The following is a 22,349-nucleotide window of genomic DNA, read 5'->3' on the forward strand; positions in this document are numbered from 1 at the left end:
AACTTGGTGCCGATCATTTCGAATCTTATATTTTTATTGAGCTTTCTGCAAGTTATTTGCCACCTCCTTATGTAGTCGTTGAATCCCTTCCAAGAATCATTGTGCCTTCTCCTAAACTTTCTCCTTCTTAGTGCCTTAGACCGATGGTTGAATATTAAACTCCAAGTTAAACGGGCTTTGTGGTTGGAAACCCAAACATACTTCGAAAGGAGACTTCTCTGTGGAACCATGTATGGCTTGATTGAAGGCAAACTACAGATATGGGATACTCTCATCCCATGTTCTTGGGTGCCGTGAGTTGTAGCCCCTTAACAAATGGACAACCGTACGATTGACTACTTCGGTTTGGTTGTCTGTTTGCGGATGGAAAGCGATACTTTGTTTAAGCCTCATATCTATCATCATCCATAAAGATTGCCAAAAGTGACTAAGGAATCGGCTATCACGATCAGATATGATAGAACTAGGTAGTCCAAAATACACCCAAACATATTGGAAGAAAGTTCGTGCTGCTTCTTCTCCTGTGATCATCTTTCTGCATGGCATGAGTATCACCATTTTTAGAAACTGATCAACTACCACAAACGAGTAATCATTACCATGACATGTCTTTGGGAGTCCACCAAGAAAATCCATAGCTATGCTTTCCCAAGGACGAGAAGGAACGGGTAAAGGAGTATACAAACCCAACTTTCAATTTGCAGGCTTGGAGGTACTGCATAGAACACAACCATTCACAAAACAGGCTACATCATATTGCATTTATGGCCAAAAAACCTAACGTCAAAGGTTTTGCAATGTTTTTGCCACTCTAAAATGTCCTGACACTTTAGAAGCATGTGCCTCACATATCTAGCGTACTCGTTCAGCTTCCCTTGGGACATATAGAAGTGTTCCTTTGTAAAGAAGTCCACTCTATAACAGGAACTCAGATGGCTTCCCAATTGCAAGATTGGCTAGTACTTCTTGAAAATAAGGATCATCGGTGTACCAACTTGCATATTCTCCATGTAAAGAGCGTTCAATCTGCATAAAAGTGGACTGGCAGATAGAAGCTATCAAAGGACGAGATAGCATATCAGCAAGTTTATTATGAACCCCCTTCTTGTATTTGATTATCAAGTTAAATTGCCGCAAGTAAGTCATCCACTTCATATGACATGCTTGTTGTAACTTAGATTGAACCTGCAAGTATTGGAGAGGGCAGTGATCTGTGTGCACAATGGTCTCCTTGCCTATGAGGTAAACTCGCTAATGCTTCACAGCTTAATGCAAGGCAAGAAGTTCTTTGTCATATGTTGGGTAATTCTTTTGGGATCCTTAAAACAACTCTGAATGATACGTTATAGGACGGCCTTCTTGTAGTAAGATAGCACCTATAACGTACCCTGAAGCATCTGTCTCCAGTTTAAATGACCTCTGCAAATTAGGCAAGGCTAAAACAAGTGCCTTGCAAATCTTCCTCTTCAATATGAGAAACGTGTCCTCATGTTTTGAGGTCTATTCAAACTTCTGGTTAACCTTCTTTAGTGCATGTAATAGAGAAGCCAAAACAGAAAAATGACGGATGAACTTATGAAGGTATTGGCAAGCACCCAAGAAACTTCGAACCTTCGAGACAGATGTTGGTCTTGGCCATTCTGTGATGACTTTGACTTTATCAAGGTCAATTTGTAACTCACCACCACCAACAATGTAACCTAGGTACAACAAGGTTCTCTTACCGAACTCACACTTCTTTTGGTTTAAACAAAGTTGGTGTTGCTGCAATGTCTCAAACACCTTCTGTATATGCACTAAATGCTCTTCCCATAACCTCCTATAGATCAAGATAAACAATTACAAAATCATCAATAAAAGGCTGTAAGACATCATTCATAAGTCGTATAAAAGTGGTCGGGGTGTTGCAAAGTCCAAAAGGCATCACTAGCCATTCGGACAGCCCTTAACGTGTTTTGAATGCCGTCTTCCAAGTATCTTCCTCATGTAAACGAATTTGGTGATAACCAAATTTCAAATCCAATTTAGTGAAGACGATTGCATGGTGCAATTGATCTAACAGGTCATCTATGTGAGGAAGAGGGTAGCACTTCTTCATGATAATCTTATTTAGTGCATGGTGATCAATACACATATGCCAAGCTCCATCTTTCTTAGGAACAAGAACAAATGGGGACCCACATAGGGAACTACTTGGCTTAATAACACTATGCTCAAGTAGTTCATTGATTTGTCATTTGATCTCTTCATTCTCTAGTACTAAATTTTGGTACAAACCAAGGTTAGGTAGTGGCAAATCTGAGACAAGATGGATTTCATGCTCCGCTGGTCGCCTTGGTGGTAGGTCACGGCTCTCTTTAAAGAGGCTGGTATATTCCTCCAACAGATTCATCAGTTCTTTATTATTTTCCCTACATAACAAGATTAGAATAGGCAAACAATAAACATCTAAACATACCGGCCGAATCATTACTAACACATATTTTTGGGAGGTGTTAACGACACGTTTTGCTTAGCTCTCTGTGACCAAATCGATCGTCTGCACGGGTTTCTCACTATTAAGGATGAATTTCTTGCCACCCTTAGTTAATTCATATTCTTGTGCCCTATGGTGGTAATGAGCATCACGATCATAGAGGAAGGGGTTGCCAAAAATTATTTGGCAAATATCAAGTGGTATACATCACATTATACCTCATCAATATAGCTGGACAATATTGCAAAACGTATTGTGCACTGAGTTAATTTGTCAGTTCACAGCATTGGTGATCCACCCTAGCGGGTAAGATCGAGGGTGTGGGGTTGTCGTCAAGCCGAGTCTCTGAACAAGCTTCGTTGAGATGAGATTTTTCTGACTACTGGGATCAAATATTGCAGATATAACTTCCTTCTTCACCTGAATATTAATAGTGAATAATTCTTCTGCTGAATTTTAAGCACCCGTTGGACTCGAACCTATCTCCTTCGGTATTGCCATCAAAGATAGGGTTGGGTTCGCTTGGTAAACTAAGCTCAACTGCTCGGGTTCGTCTTTCAGAGAGTTTGACGTAGTTGCCACGACACTCCGACGATGGTTATCCTTCTTTCACTTTTTAGGAAAAGGCTCCGGATGAAGTTTCCAACACTTCACTTTATCATGTCCTGTGACCTTGCAATGCTTACAAAACTTGTCAGAGGATATAGAGGGGGTTGAGGATTTAACTTTACCAGAATTTTTCTGGTACTTTGGTTTTGGCCTACTGTCTCCGGTACTCTTCTCACTTCGAGGCTTATTTTTCTGTTCTATTGCCATGGCCATCATACATGCACTCGTAATATCACGAACCTGGAATAATTTCAGCTCTGCATTAATGGTACAATGTAGTCCCGCCATATATTTTAGGTACATCTGCGAGTTCGTTAGTGAGATGCTGAGAGCCATTGCTTGTCATCAAAACTCGGTGGTATAATCTTGAATAGATTGGTCACGTCCTTGTTGTAGCTGATGCCACCGATCCCACCTTTCTTGAATGTACCCTATCGAGTAGAACTCCTATCAAAGTAGTTGTTTGAACTTACTCCACGTTAGACCCTCAGCTTCACCGCTTGCAACATGGGCCTTCCACCACATTTTTGCGTGGTTAGTCATCTTAAGTGGTGCAAACATGACTCTTTGGTCGTCATGGTATCCCCATATAGTGAAGTACGTCTCAAGCTTATTGATCCAAGGGTCTAGCTTGTCGACATCAATCGACCCATCAAAGGTTGGTATATCGATCTTGGCTTCCACCTTGAAAGGCTCCCTATCGCTTTCTGCATCATCATTAGCTTCTATGGATTCTTCATCGTCATCCCCATCATAGCGATGTGTTCGAACTTGGCTTTTAGCTTTGCCACCTTTGACTTCAGGGTGGCCATCTTCTCTTGGTCATCATGAGAAGTGGTAGCTTGCTATTTGATCCAGTCTAGGACCGTGGCCATGTCCAAGGAGAGCTTAGCAACTTGGTCTGTCAAGGTGGATTGAAGGGTGTGTTTATCACCTTCCATGGCTACGGATGTTTCTGGTGCAGTAAGGGTTGAATGGTGTACCCCTCGAAAAGTCGAGAGTTGTCACAAATCTTCTTTGTTAACGCTATAACCAAAAGGGGTCTTCACCATCCACAGTCAGGAACGGTGCTCTGATACCTAACTTGATCCAAAGATATGAAAAAGAAAGGAAACTGATATGAGCTTCCCCAAACCCAATCACGAAGGCATCACTAGTTTCTCTTTATTTCTGATTGCCCTTTTGCATACATGGCTTTCCTTTATATATGGAAAAATAGATAATTACAAATAAAATAAATAACAGTTTTTATTTTCAAAACTTGTGGCCAACTCTAAGAAATTTCCACCAGACTTGCTCCCACCAACATTCAGCATTCAAATATTAAACCCACGTTGCACAGTTACTGTTCACGTGCATGCAGTTGCTATTCACATGACTTGGTGTAGTAAAGATCCTCCTGGATCAGTTACTATGGATAGTTGTACAGTAGAGCCCTTAAAAGCAACCATCCTCAGCACACATCACAATTAGAATATTCAAAGTCAATTTTAAAAAGTTAGTATAAGTAATTATAATAACTATTGCCAAGGAACTACACAGATTAAAATTGTTTCATAAGTTTCCTGTTAAATCTAGAATATATCCTATATCAAATAAGAGAAAATGTAAGCAAACCACACATGACCTGAAGAGCTGATCATCTTGTAAGTATATTAAAAGGCCACCTTCAAATTTTTGCTTATAGACAGAGATCCTAAGACCAGAATGAACAATATGACAAATTGAACACTAGGTAATTTGCAACTAATACCATTGACCACAAAAAAAAGGGTTTGAAAGAAACAACCAGGCAAGAAAACAAATAAGTTTATTGAATATAATACTTACCACAAATTTATGGAGTAATCATATTCATCTGACAAGATAATTAATACTTTTGTCCTGATGCTTGCATTCCTTTCTCTCATTAAAGTAAACATTATGTAGGAAAAACATATTTTCCAGTAGACCAAAGTCCCAAACCCCCACAGATGAGAAACCGTATAAGGAAATGAGTATGCATTTAAATTAAGAACTAAGAGTATGTTAAGTCATACCTATCTTGGATGTTTTTGCAACATACAAATATTCTATGTTGAGATATTTTTAAGGATATCTTGAAAGGATGTGATAGCCAAGAAGCTTGTATACATAAGTTATATAAACAAAATGAAGTTTCAAATGCCATAAGACATGATAAAGCACCAAGCAATCAAACTAATCACATTCTAATTTAAAAGGTAATATATGAAGAACTTACAATATCAAAAAATTTTAGAAATTGGTATATTTCCCTATTAGTTGGCCAATCAATTCTATGAAGTAAATTTGTTGCAAGATGGACTCCAGAATCTACGGAACAACTTGCAGATAAAAACACAAGGAATTTCCATCTGGGTTGGTAGAAATTCAAGAACACCAATCAAAGTTATGGAAATGTAGTTGATATACTAATATTGTTTTAACTTTTAACAATTAGTGTAGCATCTTGCAGCACGATGCAAAAATACAAGGCAATTAGTTCTTCTATGTGTCAACACTGAAGTAGGATTATGACATCAGCAGTTGACTTTGCCAAGAAATCACATTATCAATGATTCAAGTAAATGGATATTCTTTTTGGCTTATGCTCTCAACACGATAATTATGGACAGTTAGCCACATCCTTCCAGGATGTGTATAAGTGTTCTTGTACTATACTTATTCCTTCCATAAATATTGATATGGCTGGTTGTATGTTTATTATTCTTTTAGAATTTTGAAAGTTTGCCTTCTCTACTTAACATAGGAAGAACTTATAATATAAAATTTTTTTTAGAAATTGGTGTATTTCCCCATCAGTTGGCCAATCAATTCTACGAAGTGAATTTGTTGCAAGATGGACTCCGGAATCTACAGAACAACTTCTAGATAAAAACACAAGAAACTTTCCATCTGTGCTGGTAGAAATTCAAGAACACCAATTAGGGTTATAGAAATACAGTTGATATCCTAATATTGTTTTAACTTTTAACAATTAGTGTAGTATCTTACAGCACGATGCAAAAATACAAGGCAATAAAAATATAATTTTAAAGTAGAGAAGGCAAACTTTTAAAATTCTTAAAGAATAATAAAGATCCAAGTAGCCATATTAATATTTATGGAAGGAATGAGTATAGTGCAAGAACACTTATACACATCCTGGAGGGATGTGGCTAACTGTCCATAATTGTTGTGTTAAGGGCATAAGTGAAAAAGAATATCCATTTACTTGAATCACTAATAATGTGATTTCTTGGACCCTACTTCAGTGTTGACACATAGAAGAACTGAAACAATAATAATGATTCATGACTAGCATTAGATCAGCATCCTTCTTAAGAAAGCATTGAGTTTAGTTTTGTAAAAGCAGGGCAAAGGAGCATAAGTGAATAAACCCGCCAAAAGGCTTAGCATTTTCAGAATTTATCTAAGTCAAGAAATAAGGAGGGAGACCTGTATTTCATAGTAAACATAAGTCAACCTAAACTTGATCAATAGATATTAGTAAGTCTTTAGTCTTCCTTCCTTTTTTTTTTCTTTGTAGATAGTAGGAAATCAATGTTACTGCCAAGAATTCAAAACTAAAGGACTTTTTTTTAAATAAAACTAAAAATACTTAGTTAATAGTATCTCATCTACTACACCCTACAATTTAACGCCTAGAACTTATCACTGGCTGTTGGTTTGACTTTCTTTATGCAATCATAACTACATCAATCCAGTAAAAGATCTGTAACATTGGCTATCTTTTCAATTGCCATGCCATTATCTTACATTATAGTTGCACATAAAAAGCTGAAAAGTTCTGAAAAATGTTCTATTTTCAAAGAAAACACATCTTTTGTCATCTATAAGAGAGAGAAAAACACAAATGGAGAATAAATAACAAATGCACAGATTAAACCTAGTTTGTATTAGGCAACAAATGCTAAAGATAAGTATTTGACTCCACCAGCTTACTGAAGTGTGGAAAGGGGGCACTGCTTATGCTTTGAGTTAGGTTAAGAGCATGCATCTCCCCACTGTTCCTATGTATACAGCATTACTTTCATGATTTAGCAAGGAAATAAACAAATTAACAATAAATATTCACTTCCTATTATGTATTTAAACAAGGGGATCAAGATCTCATGAAAAGTAACTTACAGGGCTCTGTTTCAAAGGTTTTTGACTCATGATATGGAGCTTTAACAGCATATAATGCAAAAGCCCTGTTAGAACAATACTTCATACCAAGTTTTATTGTTATAGTGGGCCATCCAACAAAAACCAGATATTGCTATGAGCCTTGAGTAGAAGGAACCCACGCAACTTGGCCATAACTCATAGATTTGTCAAGTCCTTTGCCTGCCTATACCTCTCTGCTGTAAAAACACTAATTAAATTGAGAGTTTCATAGAAATTATCCATATTATTTTGGTATTCATATGAGAGATGAAACGCGTTGACATTGATAACAAAAAGTGTAGGTTGCCGCTTTCCAGCATAAGTTTCTCCCCAGCCATCTTCCCAATCCCCTTGACCTTTCCAGCTACTATAGTCGTCGTCTGAAAGCCCTCCTTTCTTGTAGACAATATCATGAAATGTCAACTTTACAAGAGAGAGCTCTTCAGCTATATATGCTATATAAGTTTCACCTAGATTCCAATAGATTCCCTCAAACCTATGCCATAGAAAAATTATCTTCTATGCTCAAGTGTTACAACACCTGTTTGTAAAATTGCTACAAAAGCTACTGTTTACCTTTATGACTTTAAAACTAAACGTTTCAAATCAAACATTTAATGTTGATTTATTAAATAGACTACTAGTTTAACAGTGAATAGCGTAAGAGAATAACAATAGGAAAAATAGTCACATATCACAACATACCATCCATTAGTATAAACTAAACCATGCACCAATTAGGAGATATGAAACTCCTTCTCCATGTGAGATGAACTCCAAATTTCAAAGTGAGAAGGTCCTTCATTCTCAGGATTTCGAACCACTAGAAGTTTTGACCTAGAAGGAGATGAAACAATTATAGAAACCCCAGACATCTTTGTGGGAAAGGGAGCCCATTGAAAATTTACAGAACTTTGCTTTCCTTGAACATGGTAGAGGATAGAATGAACTTTCTTCTCTTATTTTCCACAAGATGTGGCTGGCTAATACAAAACATCCCTTGAGAGCTCAATTCTATGGGAAAAAATAACTATAGAAACATCATCACCAATCAAACTATCATGATTGATACAAAAGAGGGCGAAGGGAGGAAAAAAATAGATGATAAAAAATGCTTACAGCATCAGACTTAAAAATCGATACCTTGTCAATGTTGGATATATGTATGAATTATTGAAGTAAGTTAGATTTATAAGTATATTCTTCCTCGGTCACTATATCCATCACTAGCTGCATATCCTTGTGTGGACCAAGTTCTGAATTGTTCAGGCTAAAACAGCTAAGAAGCTTCTATTGCAAGTTACGCGACCAAAAACATATTAACCATGAACAAAGAAAAAATTTTAGCGTCTAAAGTAATTGAACATGCTAGAACCTTCTAGCTCCATAAATTCAATCTCTAATACCACTATTACACTACTTTCTCATAAGTAAATTTTGTTGCATATATGGATTTATGACATGCTCCATACTTCATGCTTTAGTAGAGTAAAGGTTAAAAAATGTTTTCTTTAATATAGTGTGATAAAGCATAAATAGAATGAGAAAACATAAACATAAAATACAGAGAAAGAGAAATAAATACCAAATCCCTCAATCTCTTCCGCATCTACTGTGGAATCTCCCTGAACAAACCATGAGTTAAACATCAAATTGAAGCTGCATCGTTAACAACTCTATTATCTTATTCCACAGCCAAGTTTTAAATTCTGATTTGAAACTAAATTTATGAAATTTCCCTCATTCAATCTATGTTCCTGAAATTTTTTAGGGGAAAACCAAGGAATCACTATAACTTCAATTCAAAAAAAGTTTGAGAAGATATACTTACTGACGCCAATTATAAAAGCTTCAGTATAAGTATAATATGCCTATGCCTACTTTCTTAAATTTTCTCTTCACCAGTCAGCTTTACAAAATTGAGAAACTTAGTTGGGTTGACCTGAGCTCATTTTAGGGCTTTTAGTGAAGATAAATCTGAGGCTGTTTGGCATTGCCTAAAACCCCCCCCCCAAATCTCTCTGCAATCAATACAATGATAAGTTGCAGGAAAATGAGCATATGATCTAAGCAAGCGAGGAAGAGAGTGAGAGACAAAGAGAACTCACATAAATACACTACAGAACCTAGACATGAGTCAAGCTGAGTCAACAAAAAAGGAGGGAATCTTTTTTGGATGTAGGGATCCATGTGTACTTTAATTTTTTTAATTTTAGTTAGATTATTTACATTAGATTTTTTTGTTTTTCTGTTTTTGGAAATATTTTTTATTTAAATCATCATTTGTTATTAATTGGTCATTGAAAATTTATTATTTTTATTTTATTTTATATATAAAAATAAGTTTTAATAACTAATAGTAATAAATTTTAACATTCGTCAATAATATTAATTAATAAATCTAATTGTGAGAAGCGGCATTTTTCTCAACAATAATATATCTTATTCCAAGTTTAGAAATGATAAGGATCCATGTTGTATACATTAAAGTTATTAGTTATATTTTATTTCCTTTATAAAAAGAGAAGAGTGTAAAGAAGTTTAACATTAAGAATTTAATTACTTACTAAATTCTTGTATATGTTAATATATTTACAAGTCATGCTATGATGTCTTGCCAGATTAAACTTATCTAAAATGACATTTTCTATAATTTTTTCACAAAAATAAAATTAAAATTTAATAAATAATAGTATTATTTTTGTTCCAAACAAAGTCTCCGGTCATTGTTGTACATTTTTTAATATTTAATTTGTTTTTAAAGGGTGTTTGGCTTTCTTAAAAGTATTTTTTTTAAAGTATTTTTGTATACGTTAAAATAAAACTTTTCTCACATATTTATTTTGTATATTGTAAAATTACTATGGTTTAATTTTTACTTAAACACTCCCTCATATATTCTGCAAAATAAAGTACGGAGATGAAGCATGAGGTGCCACGTGTCCGCATTTGTATATCCAATCCAAGTGGTAATACGAATAATAAGCGAAGCGCGAGCAATTTAAAGCCCATCATAACGGATAACAGATGAACAAACACAAGCATGGCGCTTCGTTCTTCACTCTCAGTTCTCTCTGCAAATTCAATTCCCATCAACCCTAAATTTGCATCAGCTCCTGCACCATTCAAATTGCAACAAGTTTTGAGAGCTCGAAGCAGCCCCTCGTCGACGAGGTTGAATGCTGCGGGTTTCGCCGAGATTGAACCCGATATCAGTGAAGATCCCCCAGATCGTTGGGAAACTAATAGCATAAGCCCTGTATGTTATAATTCATAAGTTTTCTCTATGGATTCGGAATGGCACACTGTGAGTGATAAATTAGATTTGGGGATTATGGCGTTTGGATTTGATTTTGATTTTTATTGTGGATATGCTTCAGGAAGATTTCAAGTACGGAGAGTATGATGGGCACCATACTTATTTCGAAGGAGAGAAAAAAGGTATAAGAGTTTATTGTGTAATGTGTACTTTATTGTTGGCTAATCTACTGAATATTCCTGTGGTTCAATGTTTTTACCCTTCTTTTTTATGCTATAAAGAATTTGCGAAAAGTGATGTACCAACGCCTTACATAAGGTCATATCTATATTAGAGAGCTGTGTCACTTTAAATCACTCATGAGCTTTAGTACAATGTTCGTGTGACCTGATGCTTCGTACTGATAGATGTGGTTGATGGAGGATACTTAGCTTTATTACAGTTGATTATGACATCTGATATTTTAAGTGTTTGGGTATTTTAGTCGTAATATTTTGATGGAAAAGTTTGATCTTATGAATGCTATGCAAGTTATATGTAAAGAAAATTCGAGGGGACTGGCTTTTGTTGACTAGAGTCAGAAATTAGACTATTGAGTCGAAGGAACTGGGAAATTTCCTTAGAAGAAAGAAAAAAGGAGCAAAACAATATTTACTCCTATTGATAATTATTTATACATATTAACATCCTCTAGAAAGACAGAACATATGTAAATGAAGATTGAACTGATTTGTAGCATTCAGCCCAAACTTCGAGATCCCAGTTGAACTTTGATCTGGGTCTCACTGAGTGTTAATGAATCTTCCGTCGTGGTTTTTTCTTCTGTAATGCATCACTACCAATTAAAGATAGATTGATGTTTCAAGAATCAGGAACACTTCCTAGAAAATTATCATGGAAAGATCTCATTACTTAAGGATGAAAGCAAATAATTCGCTGGGACAGTTAAGTAAAGCACTGAGAAGACCTCAGAAACTGATTGATTCCGGGTTACAGGCAGCAGAAATCAGTTTTAATGACAGTTTAAAATGGCATGGTTAATATTAATGACGAACATTACGTAATTATAATACATCATTCGAGAAGTGCTCCTGAATTAAGGAAACAAGCAGCTTCCATTACTCTTCAGGGTCGAGAAAGACTTATTCCTGAAGAAGGCAACTTTTGATGGCTAACTAATATGGGCTCATTTCAGGAACATTTTGGGGTTTACTTGCTGAAGAGATAGCAGCAGCAGAACCCCCCACAGGATTTCAAGGTGCGATTCCCCCACGTCTTCAGTAGTTTACAATTTTCCATATGACATATATTTAGGTGAAGTTCCTCAAAAAACAGTCCAATTGTATATCATTACTTTATTAAACAACTCATCAACAACAAACGCCAAAGAAGCAAGAAACCACACACAAGATTTTTCCGATTGAAAATCCTAACATATTCGGCTACGAACTCTTTTTTCCATTTCTTTGCAGGGCTTATTTCATGGCTTTACCCTCCAGCCATCGTTGCTGGGATTGTCTTCCATGTTCCGGTAATTTTAAATTTTAAATTTAATTAGACGCTTGATAAAGTGTTATACAGCCGAATCAAAGGCTACTCTACCTGGGAATAACAAGCAATTTTGCAATTTACTTTGCTAAGAAATAATCATATTCATCATGTGTCATTCAGGGGGAGTACTTATACATTGCAACAGGATTATTCACGGCAATATTTTGCATCATTGAGATGGATAAACCTGACAAACCCCACCACTTTGAACCTGAGATATACAATATGGAAAGGGGAGCTCGGGACAAGTTGCTCAATGACTATAATACCATGGACATATGGGATTTCAATGAGAAATATGGGGACCTGTGGGACTTTACTGTTAAGAAGGATGACATAATGACAAGATAACTATTTCAGTTGATTATTCATAAGTATATATATTAAGCATGAAAGCCATACTAAATTTGTTTCGTTTTCCCTTCTCTTTTCCCAGGACTCTGTTGCCGTCTTGACTAGGGTTTTTCCATCCCTGCCTTGTTTTCTATCTGTGTATAGTTTTTGTTTTGTTGTATTATTAATTCTTTAGTACCCAGAAAACCCAGTCAAAATATACTAAATTCCAAGTGTCAAAGTTAATATGGGCTCCTCTTTTTCGGCCCTAAAAATCAATGCTTATATGCAATTAATGGAAACTCTTTAGCTTTTTCCTGCTTTTGGTTGAATTCCGTGAAAAGCTTATCAGCTTGATGTTTTCCCATAGATTGACAATGACCGACTAGAAAGTATCTGAGAATGCTTGCTTTTCGTAAGAGAAATTTCTGAGATTCCGATCATCATCGCATTTGCTATTTGAATTATTATTTTTTTATTTGATAGAGGGTTTCTTCTTTTAAAAGACTTAGAGCGCAAACAATTTTTGTCTCTTCCAATAAATATGCTTTTTGGATTCGAGCTTGCGTTTTTTTTTTTTTTTGAGAATAAGGCTGCTTATAACTTTAACTAATAGCTTGTTGGTATATTTGAATTAATTTATTTTGAGTGATTTTGCATTATATGAGATAAAGAGCTTTTTTCTTAATTGATCCTTTCGTTTTCTACACACCCTCGGCTAAAAACAAAACATGAACTAATGATGGGTAGCTCAACTAAAAAACACACGCAAATAATTCAATATGTTGCCTTGCATTGACCATTCAAGTTTTCCGCAAAGAAATGAAGGAAGAACACCCTTTCATGCAATCCAAATTTTTTATATATGTGAAAATGAATCCTTAGTATAAAGTTTGCGTTAATAAATCTCATATTAAACATTGAAAGTAATATATTTTTTCTTTTTCTTTTTTTTGGGGGGGGGGGGTTTAATGTAAAAACAAGATGTGAGCTCCATAGAGTAATGTTGTTAATGACATCCTCTCCTTGAATACTTGAAAAAAATGATAATTTTGCTTGTCAAGAACCATTTATATTACTTTCTGCGAAGCCTTATTCATATAAACCCTTACATATGCGCCATATTTGAGGACACCTAGTAGTTTGTCATTTGAAATCACCAAATTAATATTTTACTACATAATATTGATATTAATTAGTTCATAATTAAAAAATTAGTTTTGTGAGTGAACTTCATGGCATAGAACTTCTGTTTCAACTTCCAAAATTTAATTTCCTTTTAAATTTATGACCTAGTCAACGTCAATAAGACAAAATTATGAATTCTTTTAGTCATTGTTATTTGGAAAAATTATAATTAGGTCTCACTTAAAAAAATTAAATACAAAAAGTTTCTTAAAATCATAAAATTATTCTGAAGTCCCAAAAGATCTTATTACAATAAATTTTATTTGTTTACTTAATTACTCTTATTTTTTTTTAAGTTTGCATTGACAACTGAAAGAGCAACGATTGACAACTTAAGATGCAACGATTAACAACTATAACGGCAGGTATTGATAACTCATGCATTACATTTTGTAATGTCCTGAGAAAATGTGTTGTCAATACTTACCACGATAGTGGTCAATCTTTACACCTTAAGTTGTCAATAACTGCTCTTTCAGTTATTAATATAAACTTAAAAAAAAAGAACAATTTTGATAATTAAACAAATAAATTTATTGTAAAAAAGTCTCTTGAGATCTCAGAATAATTTTATGAGTTTAAAATATTGTATTTAATTCTTTTAGGTGGGATTTAATTGTCATTTTCTCTTGTTAATTTCCCCAAATATCTTTGTAATAATTGCTGGCTGATGATGGAAGGCAACTTTGAAGAATCACCGGTAGGAATTCAGATATATGAATTGAATGAGATAGTCAAGGTCGTGCTCAGTGGATACAGAAGCGAATGCTCAAAAGTTCAATTTTTCTTCAAAAGCTATCATGACTGAATAAACTTCTCCCAAAATGAGGTTTTAATTTCTTTTTTTACTTTTTTAAACTATATACACACACATATGTGTGTATATATATATATATATATATACATCTAAATAATCTTACTCAAGATACCGTTAAAAAAAACAGATATTTAAATTTTGGTTCATTATACTGTGAGAGACTAATTTTTTTTACTAAATTGAATCTCATGATTTTTTTTTTAATTTTACGCAGTTGAAAACTAGATAACCAAGAAACTAATTATGGGCCTGTTTGTTCAAGCATTTGAAGAACTTAAAAGTAACTTATTCAGCTTATAAGCTCATTTAAGAAATTCTGCCTGTTTGGATAAGCTTATTCTCTATCCTACTTATGGCTAAAAGCTGGATTCATAAGCCCGATTCAGTTAAGCTCCTCAGAGTTACTTATGGCTTTTTCGTCGTGCTTACAGATGGACGGTAAGGTACTGTTAAAACAATAAATTATTCTCAGAAAAAACCTTTCCCACTCTTTACCCCTGTTCTCCACTCACTTGGCTCCATTCTTTTGCCCTTTCATCTACTCCTTTCCTCTTCTCGTCCAACTTGTCTTGTCGTCGCCTAATCAACTGCCGCCCGCCATCACACCATCGAGAGCAAGGCAAGAGTTGACCGGTTCTGTTGCAAGTTACGTGGCCCAGATTTTGATATATTAGGAAATTTTTATTTGAATTAAATATAAATTTAGAAATTATTTCCATATTAAAAAATATGTTCTGTAAATTTTCTAAGCTAAATATATTTATTTCATTAAAATTAACTTCTTCCAATTAAAATAATTTAAAATTATGGTATTATGTAAATTTATAATTTTTTTTTCATTTTACATTATCTAATAAAGTCATATATCTATTTTGGTCATTTTACCATCAAACTTACTTTTACTCAATCTTAATCCAAACAACCTTTTGCCAATCTCACTTTTGCAAACGGGCTTTTCTGAACTCCAATCCAAACACAATTCAGCTTATCCAATTTAGCTTTTACCCCACTTCACTTATCCATAAGTTACTTTTTCAATAAGCAGTTTTTCCAATCGCTCATCCAACCGGGCACTATGAGCCACTTTTTCTCTCCACCGCTTAGATATTTCTTTTGATGTGACACGTCCACTGCGTTCAAACCCATTAGTCGCTGCCAATTTTGACATTTGAGCGCCAGCTGGTCAACTTGACTTGCCCCTACATCCTTTATGATCACGGCATTCTCTTCTCCAAATTCATAATTTCAAATCCACGTCATTCTTGATGGAATAAGGTTTTCTTTCCAGGCACATGATTTTGTTTAATTTCAACATATAAACATCAAATAATTAAATAACATAACTCAAAAGAATCGGTTGAAATTAGTTTCAAACAATAAATATATATAAATATATAATTTATTTTTCTAAAACACCCTAATTTATGGAGAAGATAAGTGGGACTGTGGGAGAGAGAATAAGTGTAAAAAGATATATGGGAGAATAAGTGAAAAAAAATGTGTGAGAGACATACAATTAATTAGGGGTAAAAATGAAAAAAAAATACATTAAATGATTAGACAAGTTCAAATTGTATCTTATAAAAAAAATCCCTTCCAAAATTTGATACTTATATTTTGAAGCATAAGGATATAAAACCAGGTTGAATTTAATCATAAATATAGTATCTTTGTTTATTTTATCTGTCATATTTATTAGTTTTTATAAATTAATTTATCTAGCTTATAAATTAATATATATAATTTAATATTATAACAATGATAATTTAAGTGGGTCAAGTAATTTGATATAATTAAATAATTTATTTAATTTTCTTAATCTGGCATTATGTACTATGGATTAATCATTAATCACAATTTAACCCGCCATTGTGTGGAAGTTAAATAGAAAGTGATATTGAGTTATTTTTTTATATTATATTTTTTAAATTTGGAATGAGATGCAATTTAAATACAATTTAAAAAGACGTATTATTCATAAGCTAGTAATGTCATGACTGTTATAAAACTAGAAGAAATAAGAAGACTAGAGAAGTAAACACCCAATTTTATCTGGGCCTCACAAGAAATATTAAATGTAAATAAAAATAAATAAAAGAAATAAAATAATAATAAAAAATTAATATCATCTTTGATTCTTTCTTAGAAACTAAGTTTGAGAAATCCGTGACAAATTAAAAAAAAAAGAATATCCCTCTTACAATATATAGTAATAAAATAAAAGATGAAAATTAAAAGCCAATTGACCTTCAAATTAGAAAATATGGGATGGGCTTTTAAAAAAAATCAAAATCAAAATTTCTCATTTAAGATGATTAACTCCTCAATTTAGAAATATCTTTTGGGCTCGTAATTTTGAAAATTTGAAAAAAAACAAAAATAAAAATAAAAAATCACAATTTGATGATAATTTGGTGCTTAAATAGGAAATTATATTATGAGTCATAATTGAGGGAAATTAAAAAAAATTAGAGAAAAATTAAAAAATCCTAGATGGAGTTTATAAATAAGACAGTAAGTAAAAACGCATTAGCAAATTCGATCATTCTTGTAACCTTCTTTCAATAAATATTTACTAAGTCCGTTATACCACATTGTTCCAGATTGTTTTAATCTATATAAGGATTTATGCAAATGAATTGCATAATTTTCTCATGAATTCTTACATGTTTCTGGCAATTTAAATCTTTTAGAGATTTTTATATAAATTTTAGCATCTAAAGAACCATACAAATATGCCGTAACAACATTCATTAAATACATTTCAAGTTTTTTATAAATTGCCAAACTAATTATATATCTTAAAATGATTTGCATCCACCACAGGAGAATATGTCTTTTCATAATCAATACAAGGTCTTTGTGAAAACTCTTATGCTATAAGCCGTGCTTTATATCTAACGATTTCATTTTTCTCATTTCATTTGCACACAAAAACCCATTTGTGTACCTAATTGGTTTTACACCATTTGATATGTGGATTATAAGTCCAAAAACTTCACATTTTGAAAGTGAATTTAACTCTTCTTAAATCGCATTTTTTCATTTTGGCCAATCATCTTTATATCTACATTCTTCAATTGATGTAAGTACAAGATCCCCGTATTGATTAATTATTTTAATAGCAACATTATATGAAAAAATGATGTTGACAACTATATTTTTTCACCACATAATTTTAATAGAGAACTTATTTTGAAAACTGCTTAATTATATTTAGTCACAGTTTTAAAATCTTGAAACCTTAGATGCATCCATTCATAATGAGTTTTAGGCAAAATTACCCTTTTTTTATGATCATACCTTTTTTTAAAATTGTTCCACAATTTTAACGGATCTTTCATTGTCAGGTATTTGGCTTTCAACCCTTCATGTAAACGGTGACATAAAAAAATCATGGCCTTAGCTTTGTCTTGGCTAGTTGCTTCATTTTTGGGTAAAATAGCATTTCCTAGACCTTTGGCATCTAAATAGATTTTATCATATAAAACCCAAGACAAATAGTTTTTTCTCATGATATCAAGGGCTGTAAATTCGAGTTTGGTAAGATTGGCCATGGATAAACTAAAATGGTAGTAACAAAAATTAAAATTATAATAAAATTGATGAACACTAAAACATAATAAATAAAATATTAGGATTCAAAAGTCACCCATAAATAAATTATTCCTTCAAAATTATAAGCAAAAATAAATAAATAATAACAAATAAGCACATATGAGAAGGGAAAAGATAAACAACACAAATAATTAGCTACAATACATAATATAGAGACAATATATATATATATATATATATATATAGATATATATAGAGGGAAGGGGAAGCGGTACTATGAATTGATGATATATAAATAACACAATAAAATAACTAATATATAATAACAATTTAAATTAAAAACAAAGATCAGGCTACAGTAAAATAAATACAGATTTATAATATAAATAAAAAATAAACCTATAATTATATAAATTACATTATATAATCACATATAATACTATTAGGTATTATTATAAATAAATTATATAAACAACATAAATAAATATAAACAAATATAATGAAAGAAAAGAAAATTTAAGCAATATAAATTATACACACACATATATGTATATGAGAATTAGTATAATACAAATAAAATAACATCAATTATAAAAAAACATAAATAACATAAAATAAATAAAATAAAATACATAATGTAATGATAAAATTAAAACGTAAAGAAAAGAATAATAGAATAACATTATATAATATAAAAACACAGTAACTGAGAAAGGAGATAATATAAAATTAATATGTAGACAATGTATATATATATATATATATGATTATTGAGTAAGGAGATAATTAGACGATGAGAAGAATATATTATCTTATAAAGAGTTTATACCTCAAATTTTCAGAGTAAGGTCGTACTGATAACGTATTATAAAACTAGAGAAAAAAAAAGAAAAAAAGAGTAGAAAAGAAAACAAAAAATAGAGAAGACAACGACCTTTTTCTCATTCACCTTGTTTCATGGTACAAATGTCTTATACATAGCTAGGATTACAAAGAAATAAAAAAATATCATAATGGCATTAATAATGAGAAATTCTTCTCAAATCATTTATTAGAGAAGTTATATAATCTATGACACTTAGAGGTGAGGAATCCTATGAGAAGACATCCACTCATATAATATTCGTAATAATGACTTATATTTCAAATTTTACATAGGTACACATATAGTTAAAAGTACGTAGCTGTTCAATTGACAGTCTAATTCAAATATGAGATTATATGTTTAGCCTTTGGTGGGGTCTGAGTTCCTCCCATTAAATACAGGATCAAAAAGAAAACTATTGAAGCGTGTGAAAGGAAGAAAAAATAATGGCATGACTCATTTTTCAACCTCAACGTCGTTAAAAGGATAATTTTATAACGTCCCATTAAAATTTACGTGATTTTTTGAGAGAAGAATTATAATAAGATCCTAAAAAAATAACTATTAAAAAGTCTCAATAAAAAATTAATAGTTGAAACATGTTTCATTTTTTACAATTTAATTTTACAAGTTACTTAATTGTTATTGAATTTTTAGTAATTATTATCATTTCTTATGACTTTATATTAATCCTCCTTTCTCTAAATGATACAAAAATTTGTTTTACTTCATTTATTAGAGAGAGCCTTTATAATTCTTAATTTGTAGATATAGTACAATTTTTTATAATTTTAATATTTATATTTAAATTGTAATTTTAATGGAAGTCTTCCAACTAATTTTAACTTAGACAAAAGAAGAAAATATGTATTTTTAGTGATATTCTTTTCATGTGCTTGCTGCCTGCGTGTCAAACGATGCCACTTCCCATCCACTTGGCCTAAGCGGACGTCAGGGTGACCACATCCCTCCCATAATTTAATTAAGGGGAAATCACAAATAAAGACCCTCGAATTAGCAAAATCACTCTATGGTCACCTGAATATGCTAAATTACTATGAGGGACCCGGTCTCAAATTGTAATTATGAAATCATGGCTAAATTACCAAAATACCCCTCTTTAATTTTTTTTTTTTTAAAAGAAAGCCACTGCCTCACCGGAATCCGGCCACCGGTACCGGAGCTCCTGCGGCCGCTTCCGGCCACTGTCGACGGCAGGACGCCGGGGTCCGGCCGCTGGAGCTCCGGCGCCAGAGGCCGCTTCCGGCGGTCTTCCTTTGTTTTTTTTTTTTGAAACTGTTTTTTTTTTTTAAATTGGGGGGAAGTGAGGTTGGGGGGATTTGATCCCCCAACCTAATGCTTCCCAAAATAAGGAATGACCATTGAGCCAACAAATTTTTGTTAGCATTATAATGCAAAAAAAATATAAGTTAACTCATTTACTCTTGTTCCAGGTGATAACAACAATACATTTGGAAATAACAAGTTCTGATTGTAAATAATACGTCTAGAATAAAATTTAACAATATGTTTTTTTTTATAACAATAAATTTTATTGCAGGTAATAACAACAATACATTTAAAAATAACAAGTTCTGATTATAAAATAACAAGTTTGAGATTAAAATTTAATAACACGTTTTTTTTATAACAATATACTTTGTTTCAAGTGATAACAACAATACATTTAAAAATAATAAGTTCTGATTATAAGATAATAAGTCTAGGATTAAAATTTAACAACACGTTTTTTTATAACAATTAATTATTTTATACTTTTAAAAAATAAATTATTTATAACTTATAAAAAATATTTTTAATATATTTATTTCTCTAAAAAAATACTTTTTAATCTGTATATCTATACAACTCATTATAAATCAAACTACTTCTTATAAATTATAAAGTATTTATAATAAGGAATTTTTGATTTATTAATCATAGTATAAATTTTATATTATTTCATTCTTTAAATATTAAAAATAGTTTTTATATTTAAAGAATAAAATAGTATTTTTAATTATAAATTAGAGATAAATTTCATTTATAAATTTAAGCAGTCAAAAAGTATTTTTAATCCACAATAAATTGTACTATTTATAATTTATAAGAAGTAGTTTGATTTATAATAAGTTGTATAGATATATAGATTAAAAATTTAAAAAAAAAAATAAAAAAGTGTGTTGCCATTTTCCCTAAATTTTATTTATAAATTTGAACAATAAAAAAGTATTTTTAATCTATAAAAAATTAGACTTCAAGTTCTGATTATAAATTGGAGATAAAAATTATTTTTTTAGCAAATTAAATAGATTACAAGTACTTTTTATAAGTTATAAATAATTTATTTTCCAAAAGTATAAAATAATTAATTGTTATAAAAAAAAGGTGCTGTTGAATTTTAATTCCAGACTTGTTATTTTATAATCAGAACTTGTTATTTCCAAATATATTGTTGTTATCACTTAAAACAAAGTGTGTTGTTATAAAAAAACATGTTGTTAAATTTTAATCCCAGACTTATTATCTTATAATCAGAACTTGTTATTTTTAAATGTATTGTTGTTATCACTTGAAATAAAGTGTGTTGTTATAAAAAAAACGTGTTGTTAAATTTTAATCCCAAACTTGTTATTTTATAATCAGAATTTGTTATTTTTAAATGTATTGTTGTTATTGCCTGCAACAAAATTTATTGTTATAAAAAAAACATATTGTTAAATTTTTATTCCAGACGTGTTATTTTACAATCAGAACTTGTTATTTCCAAATGTATTGTTGTTATCACCTGGAACAAGAGTAAATGAGTTAACTTATTATTTTTTTTTTGCATCATAATGTTAACAAAAATTTGTTGGCTTAATGGTCATTCCTTATTTTGGGAAGCATTAGGTTGGGGGATCAAATCCCCCCAACCTCACTTCCCCCCAATTTAAAAAAAAAAACAGTTTCAAAAAAAAAAACAAAGGAAGATCGTCGAAAGCGGCCGCCGGCGGCCGGACTCCGGCGTCCTGCCACCGACAGTGGCCGGAAGCGGCCGCCGGAGCTCCGGCGCCGGTGGCCGGATTCCGGTGAAGCAGTGGCTTTCTTTTTAAAAAAAAAAAATTAAAGAGGGGTATTTTGGTAATTTGGCAATGATTTTATAATTATAATTTGAGACCGGGTCCCTCATAGTAATTTAGCATATTCAGGTGACCATAGAGTGATTTTACTAATTCGAGCGTCTTTATTTGTGATTTTCCCTTTAATTAATTAATTTGTCCCTTTAAGTCGTTAATTTACAAATAACAAACAATATCTCATCAATATATTGGACTTTTAGTGCATTTTTAAATTTTTTATTAAATGCGTCACTTTGCGGGGCCCACGATCTCAGAATATTCAAGCCGCTTGACTAGTGATGGAGTCAGTAGTCACAGGGTGGTAATTACTTATGGGCCAGCCTCTCTGCTGTTTGCAGCAGCCATTGAATGAACGCCACCTGTTAGCGTGACCCGTTCAAGCCCTTAGTTTTTCCACC

At 32.2% G+C, this 22,349-nt stretch overlaps 1 protein-coding gene and 1 long non-coding RNA gene across 2 annotated transcripts in view; one reads left to right on the forward strand and one right to left on the reverse strand.

Moving 5' to 3' along the window:
- Positions 1-12,703, forward strand: LOC114745264 (photosynthetic NDH subunit of subcomplex B 5, chloroplastic-like). Its single transcript, XM_028933416.1, has 6 exons — positions 1-6; positions 10,301-10,517; positions 10,639-10,699; positions 11,713-11,775; positions 11,990-12,048; positions 12,189-12,703. Exons 2-6 carry the CDS (start codon positions 10,302-10,304, stop codon positions 12,417-12,419), a joined length of 630 nt encoding a protein of 209 aa, XP_028789249.1. The 5' UTR covers positions 1-6; position 10,301; the 3' UTR covers positions 12,420-12,703.
- LOC114745265 (uncharacterized) overlaps positions 33-22,349 on the reverse strand; it is a 24,864-nt gene continuing 2,547 nt past the window's right edge. The window contains exons 2-3 of the long non-coding RNA XR_003740183.1: positions 2,885-2,896; positions 33-45 (exon numbers count right to left, since the gene is read on the reverse strand). This is a non-coding gene — a long non-coding RNA (uncharacterized LOC114745265). The remainder of the gene's footprint in view (positions 46-2,884; positions 2,897-22,349) is intronic.

This window comes from Neltuma alba, unplaced genomic scaffold (assembly GCF_004799145.2).
Source record: "Neltuma alba isolate B1F8T4 unplaced genomic scaffold, ASM479914v2 tig00004582_pilon, whole genome shotgun sequence".
Classification (NCBI taxonomy): domain Eukaryota; kingdom Viridiplantae; phylum Streptophyta; class Magnoliopsida; order Fabales; family Fabaceae; genus Neltuma; species Neltuma alba.